The sequence below is a fragment of the Haliotis asinina genome, chromosome 7 (assembly GCF_037392515.1).
Source record: "Haliotis asinina isolate JCU_RB_2024 chromosome 7, JCU_Hal_asi_v2, whole genome shotgun sequence".
Taxonomy (NCBI): Eukaryota; Metazoa; Mollusca; class Gastropoda; order Lepetellida; family Haliotidae; genus Haliotis; species Haliotis asinina.
This window is the reverse complement of record NC_090286.1, coordinates 14379683-14393735: the sequence shown is the minus strand read 5'-3', so window position 1 is coordinate 14393735 and position 14053 is coordinate 14379683. Positions and strand designations below refer to the sequence as shown.

At 39.4% G+C, this 14053-nt stretch overlaps 1 protein-coding gene across 3 annotated transcripts in view; it reads left to right on the top strand.

Annotated features, from left to right (window-relative positions):
- Nucleotides 1-12963, top strand: part of LOC137290605 (protein EFR3 homolog B-like) — a 72745-nt gene extending 59782 nt beyond the window's left edge. For 2 of the 3 annotated variants that reach the window (XM_067821657.1, XM_067821659.1), the window contains 6 exons: nt 313-339; nt 3788-3918; nt 4092-4180; nt 4641-4689; nt 7713-7822; nt 8190-12963. In XM_067821657.1, the coding sequence (XP_067677758.1) occupies nt 313-339; nt 3788-3918; nt 4092-4180; nt 4641-4689; nt 7713-7822; nt 8190-8345 (562 nt within the window). In that variant the 3' untranslated portion in view covers nt 8346-12963. The remainder of the gene's footprint in view (nt 1-312; nt 340-3787; nt 3919-4091; nt 4181-4640; nt 4690-7712; nt 7823-8189) is intronic. The other variant, XM_067821658.1, reaches the window with a different exon arrangement.
- Nucleotides 12964-14053: the final 1090 nt, after the last annotated feature.

Here is a 14053-nt window from a genome sequence, read left to right as displayed (position 1 = left end):
ACTCAGGTCTATGTTTCTGGTTTTCTGTTAACAATCGAATGGTATTATTCCAGTTATTTCCAATGAATATGTTTTTGATATTATGCTGAGATCGTCCAATGCAAGTTTTTCGATTTTCAGCAGAATTATAAGTTCAATTTTGTTGTTTCATTAACCATCAATATTTAATACAGCATGTTTGTCACTGATGATAAATGACGTGATGATATGAGCCTGGAGGTGTGTGTTGTAGTGTTTCCATGATAGCACTGTATGCACACATATAATGGGTACACAGATAGTAGAATGATCCATCCCATTCCCTCTTGACAGCCTAGATGAGCTTGAGAACTCCGATCTGTAAGTAACAGCATGGGTAACCTCCCTTTACAACAACGTCTACTCTTCAGGCTTTAGAAGGGGCCGAGATGTTACAATGGCACAGCTACAGATGTGAACAAACTGCTCCCTTCATTGACAGCTTTGGAGTCCAACAGGCTTTGTTGAGCCTGCATAAATATGTACGGTGCTTCAACTTCAACACACTAAAGGAAACTTTTTCAGGAACTATTGAATGTGTTCAAATTCTGCCTAGATATGAAACCTCATTTGACACAAACTGTGTTTCAATTTCAAATATCACCAAATACTTTCTTCTCTTCAAAAGTGCTTTTGAACAAATAGTGTTACTTTTTGAACTGTTGAAGAACTTTAGATGTAGATGACAGACGTTATGACAGTGTCCAGTGCCTACTCCATCTGTGATTGCTGCCAGTAACGTCACGGACCCAAAACCCTGTGTTCACACAGCTTCCTGTGTAACCATGTAACCAGCATGATGTTTTGTCCTAACTAATTATGTCCTAAGTGTCCTAGTTACCATTCAAAATCATTGTTTGTGCAATTTTTGAGTAGTAGTTTTGTTGCAGTTTGAAGAAAGCTTCAGTTGTAGATTCTTGCAAATGCTCATTTGTCAGATGTGATTTATTCTGTGCTTGTACTGACTTTCACACAAGTATCTAGGCAATTATTGTATATAGTATATTGTCACAAGATGGATGTAGGTGTGTGTTTGTCCAGTCAGTTGGCGGCATGTAGGAGTCTAGCAAGGCACAATGAATGTCATTCATATGCAGTGTCTAGCCAGATGGAACAGGAAGCTTGCCTTGGCTGCTCATAACACCAGTGAATATGGATCTGATTACAACAGTGGAGGGAACCATGTCCAGGTGTACTTGGGGGCAGATTGCTTAGCTGAAGGGACAGAGCCTTGTGGGGATCTGGGCTTTGTAACAATCAACTGTTATGTAATGGAAGTCTGACACTGCTTGTCTAAATGGTTGTCCTCATGTCCTGATAATGTGGACTGGTGCTGAAGCTGAGTCACTGATGTGCCTGGTCCAGTCTTGATTATTGACAGGCTGCATGATATAGCTTTTATATTGCTGACTGTGATGTTGAATAACCCATGGTTGTATGGTGCAGCAGATATCAAAGGTAAGAATATCTGGCAGACCTCTTCATGCTTGTCACCACTGTCGACTGTGGACTTTTTCTGGTGACATACCAATAACCCCTGCTGACTCCAGTAAGATTTGGAACCCAGGACTAGTATGATGACAAAACACTCTAACCATTTGAAATTGCAAGACATGTTTACATCTGACAGAACTGGTCGTCAGCCAGCCATTCTTGTCATAAAAGGCGACATCTGGTATTGAGAGGTCACACTTTTTGTTGCATGTTGTCATATCTCAGTGTTCAGACTGGAGTTCAGTGTTCCCATGGAGTTTTGACTGACTACTTTCACTTAGCTGGAATACTGGACATTGAACAATCAAACAAACAAACTAAAGGTCATTGCTAGATATGTGAGTTTAGTTATAAATGTAACATGCCAAGTAGCATATGTGTAAAATATCTGGACAATCTCTGGATTTAGTTGTTTAGAGAGTGTATACCACACTTTACTACACATACAACTTGGTTGGAAAAGAATGATTGAATTACCACTGAAACAGCAAAATTACTTGATATTCAGGTCTGCTCATTCATTCCAGAAACTGAATGTGTGAAATAGAATATAAGAGGAAATGTAAACCATGAACCCCCTCACTCAGAGTCACTGTACCCACTAGCACATAGAAAACACATCCTGGAACTTTTTCACTTGATGCAGTTCAAGGATAACTGATACATTTCAACTGCAATTGTTTTTGATGTCTGTCACTTCAGCCTCAGCATTTAATAGCCAGCACTATCCATCATACCAATCTTTGCTTCTGTATGACATTGCTGCTCGGTAATGACTTTGTGAATGTTGCAGGATTTATATCATTCACATTTATATCTAACATTAACTCTCAGATATTTTGTAAACAAGTATTTCTTTTTCTTCAGTATTACTTTGTTGTTTCATGATGTACTTGATTGTGTATGTAGAAAACAATAGTAACCACAACTATATTTCTGTGGCTAACCATTTTGTTCCACTGAATCTGTATACATGGTGTAAGTAGATTGTTATTCATATGTTCCGTTTGTACATACATGTTTTTGTACAAGTTGAAACACGTTTGTTGAGTTGACTATGGCAGTGCTTTTTGTGCTCACTGTAGGATGAGAAATTGATGTGTGGTGTGTTCCTGTGTTGTGTGTTGATCTATGGTTGTGGTTCTTGTGCTCACTGTAGGACAGGAAGTTGATGTGGAGTGTGTTCCTGTGCGTTGTGTTGGTCTATGGCAGTGGTTCTTGTTCTGACTGTAGGACAAGAAGTTGATGTGGAGTGTGTTCCTGTGCATTGTGTTGATCTATGGTTGTGGTTCTTGTGCTCACTGTAGGACAGGAAGTTGATGTGGAGTGTGTTCCTGTGCGTTGTGTTGATCTATGGTTGTGGTTCTTGTGCTGACTGTAGGACAAGAAGTTGATGTGGAGTGTGTTCCTGTGCATTGTGTTGGTCTATGGTTGTGGTTCTTGTGCTGACTGTAGGACAAGAAATTGATGTGGAGTGTGTTCCTGTGCGTTGTGTTGGTCTAAGGCAGTGGTTCTTGTGCTGACTGTAGGACAAGAAGTTGATGTGGAGTGTGTTCCTGTGCATTGTGTTGGTCTATGGCAGTGGTTCTTGTGCTCACTGTAGGACAGGAAGTTGATGTGGAGTGTGTTCCTGTGCATTGTGTTGGTCTATGGCAGTGGTTCTTGTGCTGACTGTAGGACAAGAAGTTGATGTGGAGTGTGTTCCTGTGCGTTGTGTTGATCTATGGTTGTGGTTCTTGTGCTGACTGTAGGACAAGAAGTTGATGTGGAGTGTGTTCCTGTGCATTGTGTTGGTCTATGGCAGTGGTTCTTGTGCTGACTGTTGGACAAGAAGTTGATGTGGAGTGTGTTCCTGTGCATTGTGTTGGTCTATGGCAGTGGTTCTTGTGCCGACTGTGGGACAAGAAATTGATGTGGAGTGTGTTCCTGTGCGTTGTGTTGGTCTATGACAGTGGTTCTTGTGCTCACTGTAGGACAGGAAGTTGATGTGGAGTGTGTTCCTGTGCATTGTGTTGGTCTATGGCAGTGGTTCTTGTGCTGACTGTAGGACAAGAAGTTGATGTGGAGTGTGTTCCTGTGCATTGTGTTGATCTATGGTTGTGGTTCTTGTGCTCACTGTATTCAGAGAAGTTGATGTATGGTGTGTTCCTGTGTGGTGTGTTTATCTATGGCAGTGGTTCTTGTGCTCACTGAGAAGTGTGTTTGAGATTTGTTTGTGTGTTATACTGATCTGTGGCCCATTGATGTTCATGTGAGGGTTGTCCTGTGTTACCAGCTACCCAGCAAGTGAAACAGTCAAAGACAGCTGGCTCTTCTCCCAGGCCCAGATTGCTGAAGCATTGGGCGGCAGTGGCCATGACACTTCCAGACTCTCAACTCCGTTCACGCACAAACCTTTCGCTGCAGGTAACTCTGATAGAAGTGCTTCATGAAACATGACTAGGTTCATAGTTCCCTCACATCTGTTGTCATTCTTTTATGTTTGATTTATCAAGAGTTAAATTGGAATTACTTCAAGGAATTTCTACTCTGAATTCTTAGCTGTCCTCTGGTTGATTTTTATGATCATGTGTTTTCAGAGACTCCTGATATTGGGCGGAGTGTTAGTGACATAGGGTCTATCAACATTGAGATGGAGAGTGTAGATGGTTCTCCTTCAATGCTCAGGGTAAGATCAAAGATCGAAGACGTTGCTGCCACCCACCACAATGATCACAAGCCCCCTTATTTCCATTGAAAATAAATACATGCAACTATTTACTTGTTCAAGTCTCAGTGTCTTTGTGTGGTATAATTAGAGCTATGCATTAGTAGTACCTTCTTCCAAACTGACATATGACATGCTAAATCTATGAATTATGAATGACGTAATGATGAATATTGAGATTTGAACTGGAAAATGTGTTTGGCTTTCTTTGTACATGTGACTGGAGATTCTGGGCATTGTCGTTCTTTCAGTATTCCATGGCTTGTAACATCAGAATATTTTGGAATGGGTGGCACTAATGTCATATCCAGAGCTGATGATGTAAATCAGTGTAGTACAGCTGGATTATTGATGGCATTAAAACATTTGTCTTTCATTATGAATATGATTTTATTTCACTCACTCCCTTTTCTTCTTCCAGAGAAGAGTTGATGAGGAAATAACTGTAGAATCACTGAAGAAAATGTTGGGTACGTTTGATTGGCTTACTGCACAGGACTGCTGTTTCCTTACTGATGTTCTGAAGACAATAGAAAACACTAAATATGCTGGTTCTCTGTACCCTTATGTTATATTTGATGTTAATGTTAAAAGTATCAAGCAAAGAAAAGAAATCAAGCAGAGAGTTGTCAAACTATGGAATATACACGCCTGTCAGATAGAATTAGCATCACAACTTGCAAACAAATGCACAGACCCCGAGTTTGCATCTTAATGAAAGAAGTTAACAGTAAAAACATGTGTTACATAACCATCATTGTGGTATGTTGGTGTATTGTAGGTCTGTAAAACCTGGTACATGTTTTCTAAGGGCTGGCTGAAAACACAAACAGGTTGTGACTCACCTAAGTTTAAGGTCATGGGGATATTTAAGGTCATTTCTGAATTATGGTTGTCATTTTCACTGCATTGCTTCTTTCTGCAGATAATGTTACAGTCATGTGCATGTGGCAGTTACATTATTTATAGACATTTTTGACAAGCATTAACAGTTTGCAGTGACCTACTTTAAATGACAAGAAGATGACATATCTTTGTTGTTAATTTGAGTTCCCTTAAAGGACCTCATGTTTGGTTTACATGTTAGATAGCCCTTTGAAATGTTCTGAAAATACTTGCAACTGAAAATGAAGGTCAAATTCACTCTGAATCTCACAAAGATGGAAATGTTCAAGCAGTGTTCATAGAATTTGGTATGTTTCGTCCTTGGGGTAATGAAATAGTTAGGCTTTGAGAGAGACCACTGAATTGTACATTCTTGTGGTTCTGTTTTTTTATCCCCCCGGCATGTAATGCAGGGGGATATAGTGGACGCCTCCTCTGTCTGTCCGTAAGCATTTTGTTTCCAGATCATAACTCAGAAACCGTTCAATATTTTTAGACCAAACTTGATAGATATAATAATCTCAACCTATAGTTGTGCCTTTTGCTATTTACACAGTTTGGGCATTTTTATTTTTTTTGTTTTGGAACATTTTGGTGTTAGTCTAATGGTGCGGTGGGCTTTGTTTCCGGAGCATAAGTCAGAAAACGTTCAATATTTTTCTGCAAAACTTGGTAGATATGTGTGGCAAAGTGGTGCCTTTTGCTATTTACCAGTTTTTGTGATTTATTATTTTATCGGTTTCCATGGAAATGTTTGGGACTTCATTTCCTGAGCATAACTAAAAAAACGTTGAATATTTTTATCCCCCCGGCATGTAATGCATTTGTCTGTCCGTCCGTTTGTAATCATTTTGTTTTCGGAGCATGACTCAGGAACTGTTCAATATTTTTAGACCAAACTTGATAGATATAGTAATCTCAGACTATGGTTGTGCCTTTTGTTATTTACAGGTTTTTGGCATTTATGTTTTTTTTTGTTTTTCCATGGAACATTTTGGTGTTAGTCTTATGGTGGAGTTGGCTTCTTACGGTTGAGTTGGCTTCGTTTCTGCAGCAGAACTCAAAAACGTTCAATATTTCTCTGCAAAACTTATCAATCAGAACCTAAAGTGATGCCTTTTGCTAGTCTCAAACTGGAGAGATGGGCTTCGTTTCTGCAGCAGAACTCAAAAACCGTTTTTTTCTGCAAAACTTGGTGGATATATCAATCGGAACCTAAAGTGGTGCCTTTTGCTAGTTAAGATTTTTGTGATTTCCTAGTTTCTCAGTTTCCATGGAAATGATTCACACTTTGTCTCAAAAGTGAGAGGTGTGTTTTGTTTCCGGAGCAGAACTCAAAAACTTCTTAATATCTGTCAGTGTAACTTGGTAGATATGTGTGGAAGATGCCCAAGTGGTGCCTTTTGGTATTTACAAGTTTTTGTGATTTATTATTTCCTCAGTTTCCATGGAAACGTTTTGGACTTAGTCTCAAAATTGAGGGATGGGCTTCATTTCTAGAGCAGAAATCAAAAACCGTTCAATATTTTTCTGCAGAACTTGGTAGATATAGCAATCGGAACCTAAAAAAACAATAAGTAACTGTCACATGATTTGTCCTTTCAAATATGTTGGGGCCAGGGCCAGGGGGATATGTCATCTTCTGATGACTCTTGTTTTTATATCCTTTGGTTTGTGGTATGCTTGTGAGAGCTCATACTTATGTCTTCAACTAGTTGTAATGAACTATTTGACTGGATGAAATTTATGATAAATATCATTAATATACTACCCATCAAAAGATTAGACTTACTAGTGCAAATGTAGGCACTTTCTTCAGTCAACTGTTCTAAATTACGTTTTGCAAAATATTTTCCATGCTGTTTTAAGATAATGTTTACACATGAACTGTTCTATTGTATAACAAATTCATACCTTTGAAAAGATTATTGTCATGAGATCAGTAAATGATGAAAAGCAGTGATAATTGTTAAATTCTTACGTTACACCCAAATGCAACTGTTATTTGCATATGCTTGTCAGCAATTTGATGCTTGATCCTCATGCAATTCATATGCAAAAAGTTTGTAGTTGAAGTCCCCAGGATAGTGGAGAAATTAATTTTCGGTGTAACCAATTATGTATACATGATATATAGTGTGTGTTTTAAGTGAAGCTAAACTTTTGATGGGTAGTATATATACTCAGAGGTTCAGAATATTGTCTGGAGCCCTGAAGTTAGTGTGAGGCTGTTTTAAAGTTCTCTTTCAAAAGACACATTTGCCCAATTTGAAGTGACCTCATATCTGTTGAAGTACATATGGTCAGTAACATAGCTACAAATGACTGTGTTAGAGATCTGCTTGAGTGTGTATTATGACCTGCCTGATTGTGTGTTATCACCTGGCTGAATGTGTGTTATGATCTGGCTGAGTGTTTGTTGTGACCTGTCTGATCGTGTGTTGTGACCTGTCTAAGTGTGTGTTGTGACCTGGCTGAGTGTGTGTTATGACCTGGCTGAGTGTGTGTTGTGATCAAGTCTGATTGCTGTGACGAAGTGTGTTATGACCTGGCTGGGTGTGTGCTTGTTATCATTGTGTGTTGTAACCTGCTTGAGTGTGTTTCACAGCTGAGGACAGCTGTGGTAACAAGGAGCAGGAGGACAGGAAGAGGAAGGAGATCCTGGAAACCTTCCAGAAAGCTCCATTTGAGGAGATTGTGGCAAGGTCAGAAGCTAAGGTGAGTAGTGAGAGGCCTCAGGATATCTGTTTAGCCTGAGCTTTGTTATAACATAGACCCCTTCAGACATAGAGATTAGAATGTTTCCCACTATCATGTGCTTGTCAGAAGAGGTGGCTGTAAAGGTAAGGTGGTCAGTTTGCGTTATGACTTGGTTAATACACCATCATTTCCTCAGAACTGTGTCTCAGTCTTCATGTCTCAGACATTTGGGAAAACAAACTCTTCCTAAAACATATACAGGGTAGTGTTGCAGATAAAGACATATAAACATGATAGTAGCTTAGCCTGGCACTGGTGGCCAGTGGAAAGTTTGGATAGCTTGCTGGGCACAAGAAGTGAGTGCGTGGTGACATTGTTGTTGCAGTCCAACCACTTCCACAACAAGCTGAGTGAGATCCTTGACATGGTGGAGGAGACAGTCCCAAACCCCACCAATGCTGCTGTCACTGATGATGAGAACAAGTCAGCAACATCTGTGCCTGTGTTTGAAATGCAATTTCCAGATCTCTTCGTATACTAGATCTGTGTTTTAGCTTATGGACTGTCATTTATGATCCTTTTTTGCTGTTTTGATTGCTACATATTTCTGATAGTTTTCACATCATGGATGAAATCAGATCTGATAAACATGTGCCATTACATCTCACCTGTGCTGAGAGTGGAAAATGTATTAGTATGAGGACAGCAGATAGTGGAGAGAGACTCATCCCCTGCTGTTGGAAATACTGACATGCACCTTACCCTTACCATAATCAATGATGACAATTTTCTGTAGATTTGGCTACAGGAAGGGTCAAACCATTCCAATGTATGCACACACCATAAAGTCTACAAGTCCAAGGCCATCTTTCAGTGAGTATATCATGGCCAGTTTGTTGCTGTTTGTCCATTCAGATTGTCAGAAATATGTAGCATTTTTTACTAATGTACAAAGCTTTCTGTGCTGTATATCTCTGCTCAGTTCTGCAAGGTTGCAAAGTGAGACAGTTGCAAGGTCGACATCTACAAACACTGACATGTCCACTTTGTACCGTTTACAAATACGTGACTTCAATGTAATTTACGTATGGTCATTTGGTTCGGATGATTATCAAGAGAAGAAAACTTTTTTGACCATAGTGAAACCAATGAACTGAAGGTAGTGATGCATGTATAATCAAATAAAGGTTGCACCATGTTTTGGTAATCAAGCTTTTAAGGTGTGATTGTACATAATGAGTACAAGATAATCACATCATTATATCTGTAGCTTTAATTATATTGTTGGCATTGTTTTAATGTTTCTGTTCCATTGGAAGCAATGGGGATGCTAATATTCATTACCAGCACCAATAGCAACCATGTCCACAACCACAAGGCCAAAATCTTTCAAGAGCCATGTTAGATCAATTTGTAGATTTCTAGGTAGGTTAATGTAGAAGAGGTTGATTTATTTTAGAACACTATCTTGTATCAAAGGCAGCAGTAGGATGGATGTGAATACATGTAGTGTTCTAGAAGTGCACATGTCCGGTCAGCTTGCTAGTGAAATGTTATGGCTACATATGTATATACTCCATCATGGGTCACTTAGAGATCATGAACACCATTGTAACAAAGGTGATTCTGTGTATATTACGTGCATGTGTGGTAACAGTATTTTTCAGTAACTCGCTCCCCAGCATTTGTTTTCATTACTGTGACTGAGGTAATGAAGTGGATGTTTGATGAGGTAGTCTGCTGGTTTCGGTAGTCTGCTGGTTTCACATTATGTACATTATCAGTAACAGTAATACAGGACAGGGTAAGGCACAGATCACACGAGGGAAGAAGGAAGGTGGCTGACAAAAACATGCAAAATACTTAAACCACATATGCATTAAGATTGAAGAGAGTTGTGGATGACACACAGAGATACAACAGTGGGGGCTCTGAAAGACCCACTATGAATACAGCAAGGCACACGTTACACACATCCAGTGAGAATACAGTTGGAGAGGGGTCACATGTATCCAGTGGGAATACAGCTGGGGAGGGATTACATGTATCCAGTAGGAATACAGCAGGGGAAGGATCACATATGTACAGTGGGCATACAGCTGGGGAGGGGTCACATACATCCAGTGGGAATACAGCAGGGGAGCGGTCACATACATCCAGTGGGAATACAGCAGCGGAGGGGTCACATATATCCAGTGGGAATACAGCTGGGGAGGGATCACTTGTATCCAGTGAGAATACAGCTGGGGAGCGATCACATACATCCAGTGAGAATACAGCTGAGGAAGGGTCACATGTATCCAGTGGGAATACAGCAGCGGAGGGGTCACATACATCCAGTTGGAATACAGCAGGGGACTGATCTCATGTATCCAGTAGAAATACAGAAGGGGAGGGGTAACATACATCCAGTGGGAATACAGCAGCGGAGGGGTCACATACATCCAGTGGGAATACAGCTGGGGAGGGATCACTTGTATCCAGTGAGAATACAGCTGGGGAGGGATCACATACATCCAGTGAGAATACAGCTGGGGAGGGATCACTTGTATCCAGTGAGAATACAGCTGGGGAGCGATCACATACATCCAGTGAGAATACAACTGGGGAGGAGTCACATGTATCCAGTGGGAATACAGCAGGGGACTGATCTCATGTATCCAGTAGAAATACAGAAGGGGAGGGGTCACATGTATCCAGTTGGAATACAGCAGGGGAGCAGTCAGATACATCAAGTATGAATACAGTGTTTGGATATTTCTAGAATATGTTTTTGCACTGTTTGTTTATTTATTATTTTGTATCATGCACTGTAAATTGATGTATTATTCATGAATGTATTATAATCTGTATCTTTTTATACATATTTTACAGCAATATATGTATGTAGTGCACATGTAGTGAGATATTTAAATGTGAAATCAAAGTGTTATGTTTAAATCACAATCATGTCATTACAAGATTAAGGTAATATATTTGTCAACTATTACATATGTAAATGAGTAAATCACCATTGATAAGTACAGTCTTTACAGAACCAATAAAAGGCAAACATTGCTATGTCCTGAAAATTGCTGTTGTTGAATGTTATGAAGTTATGATGTTGTAAACATCTTGTATACCTAACCTGCATGTGGTTCATATATTGTGTACATAATGTCACTATCTGTAGAAATGTGATCTTAGCAGTGTTGTATATATATATTTATATATATATATGTATGGGGTTCGGGGTCCTGGATCCTCGGCGGTTTGGGCAATATGGTTTAAACCTTTTGGATGTGGAAGTCACATCATTTTTAACTATAACAAGGACCCCTTGATCTTCATCCTTAATTTCAATCACTGCAAAGGGTTTATGTATATTAGATTACTAAATATCTGTGATAAACATTGGGTATTTATTTCATGTAGACTCTCCTTAGACACAAGTAGAGCTCTATTTCTTTGTCTTTCCACATGTGCATGTCTGTGTGTTTAAACTGGTGTTAAGATGAAACTGTAAAGTAATACTCTGCTCTTTAACATGACTCATATTACTGGTTCTGTTGATGCAAATTAACATGGTATGTTTATTCATCATTGTATTATTATGTTACATCAATTAATGTAATCTCTAGCATGAGCTTAGTACCCTTTTCATATAACTGCTCTAAAAACTCTGATTTCTTGATGAGCGTTAATTGATTTGTTGTCATTAGGATAATAATTTTAACATTTGAAATGATTCATTGAGAAAGCTTAAAAAATCTCAAAAGTATGTAACCAAACTTATGTCTTGTGCTAAACAAATAATAAACATGGTGTTTAACAATGAATTAACTCTCTGATGTGCAAGAGTAAATATTTATCATAGTAAGAGACCAATATTTCTAATGGCATTACTGTATTTGATTTTAAATGACAGTATTCATGAACGGTTTTACCTCTTATTTAACTAGCATTAAGTCACTGCTGAGATAATAGTCACAATAACCAACCAGACAACTTAACATCATCCAAGCAAGAACTATGTTATAATGACGTCAAACTGATTTGGAAAATGCATTTCCTTCTAGTCGACCATGGGAATATTTACCCACAAGCTACAAATGTGTTTCCTGGTCATATCTGTGTCTTTCACCTGCAAGTGCAAGAAAAGCTGACGATATGTAGTGTTGGTGACCAGTCATCACTTTATTGTCACAGCAACTGTGGAGCAACCTAGGTTACCTGCCAGGAAGATCTTGCATCACCAATACCAATTGCCAACTGTGGATTGGTTGATAACAATGGTGGATGAGTATGAATAGTCCATTGCAGGGTTTACTTACTGGGAAGATCAGTCATCAGATGTGTCATCATCCTGACTGGAGTGAAAGATCCCCACACTACTGGCTGTTTGTTGGTCTGGTTCACTTAAAAGCAGAGAGATTGCCCAATAGTAGCTGCAATATTGCTGACTAAGGTATTAAACAGACTCCAGCTGTTACTGTCCAGATGAATAGGTACAGATGATGTTATTGAATTCTTTTACTTTACTTTTAATAGTTTGATTGAAGGATATTCCATGATATATTTGTAATGTATAATTGCTATATTTATAGGCACATTTTACAAGCAGACTTTCATCTGATGTTTGTGAAATTGTATGTAAACAAACAGTATTGTACATGGGCCAGGAGTTATGCTAAATGGTGAAGGCTTGCTTGTGAAGTATGTTCTCATCATGGAATTTTGATGCTGGTGTTGCTGAAGGGGTCATTGTGGTCATGTTACACTTTTGAGTACCTGGCGCACAGAATGTACTGGGAACATACACTGAACAGTAATTACTGGAGGCTGTTCTCATATTGTTTGACAAGAATTGTGACAAGACTAATGGGTATTTCTGACAAAAATGTTACACAAGATTTCAAAGCCAACAGGAACGAAAACAACCTTGGTAATGTTTGCTGGGAAAGCCATGAAAGTATTTTTGTGAACTGTAGTTGTAAATATTGATGGACTGCTGCTTCTATGCTTTATGGCAGGTACTTTGAAGAGTAGCCATGTTCACAATGCACCTTTCAGTGCTTGTGTTCCATCTGTATGGTTCTGCATCACACTGTTTGAATGTTAGATCTGAGAGGAGCGGATGTTGACTCTACATCAGTTGTGCTATTAAACTATTACAAATACACATGTCTTTGTTGTCTGATCGCAAGGAGGTGAGTTACAAGGGATAAGTGTAACATCCGGCAACATTGGAAGATGTTAACTATTATTCCACTTCCCTATTCCTTAATTCTGGAATCACATGAGATGCACGCGATGCTCAGGCGAATCAGTATGCTAGCGCTTTGGAATCGGTAAGACGTGTTACAACTTTTCAGAAGAATTTGCTCTATTTCAAGACCTATTTTTGATTTACAGTTGCATTATTGTGTTGAACACTTGCGGAAAAGATCAACAATCAAATTGACGATTTCGTCAGAGTGACAGTCAGTCAGTTCACAACTTTTCTACGTTGGGACACCTATACGGCCACTGGCCATGGTGAGCAAAATGGCTATTTATCGAGAATCTGCACCACAGGGGTTTGAAAACAGCAGAGAGACTGGCACCGCCAACACTTTGCGTTGCCAAAATTTCATTGAAAGTCTGACAGAGATTGTGGGAGCCCGAGACACCATGGCTCCTCCTTTGCTTACAAGGGCTTGTGATGATTCTGAAATGCCCTTGAATGACATATTAAGTGATAATTCTGCTGACATTGCAAAAAACCCCATGGACAGTGGGTCAGTTCCAGCGCTGCTTGAAGTTTTAATGAGGTCAGTTATGCAGTCACATGCTGACTGCATCATGGAGCAACTGAGCTCAACCCTGGCTAAATTTAGCGGCCAGTCATCGAGTTCCGGAAGTTCCGAAGAGGCACAGAGTTTCCTGAACACAAGTAAACAAAGTGAAACAACTCAACATGGCGACGATACGGATGACGAAGATTGCTGTGAATCTTTTGTTAACAAATGCTCGAAAGGAGACACTGCACAAGAGGATGACATGAATGCGGTCAACCAAATGGTTGGTCAGTTGTAAGATTTCTTTGATGATGACGAAGAAACAACTGATAGGGTGAGAGATGACTTGGCAAATACTGGTTTGTGCAAACCACCAAACATGTCCAAACTGAAGGAGGTCATGGAAACGTATAAATGTCCCCAAAATTGTGAAAGTGTCTTGGTGCTTCATGAGAACAAAAATTGTTCACTAGAACAAAGGACCTGAACT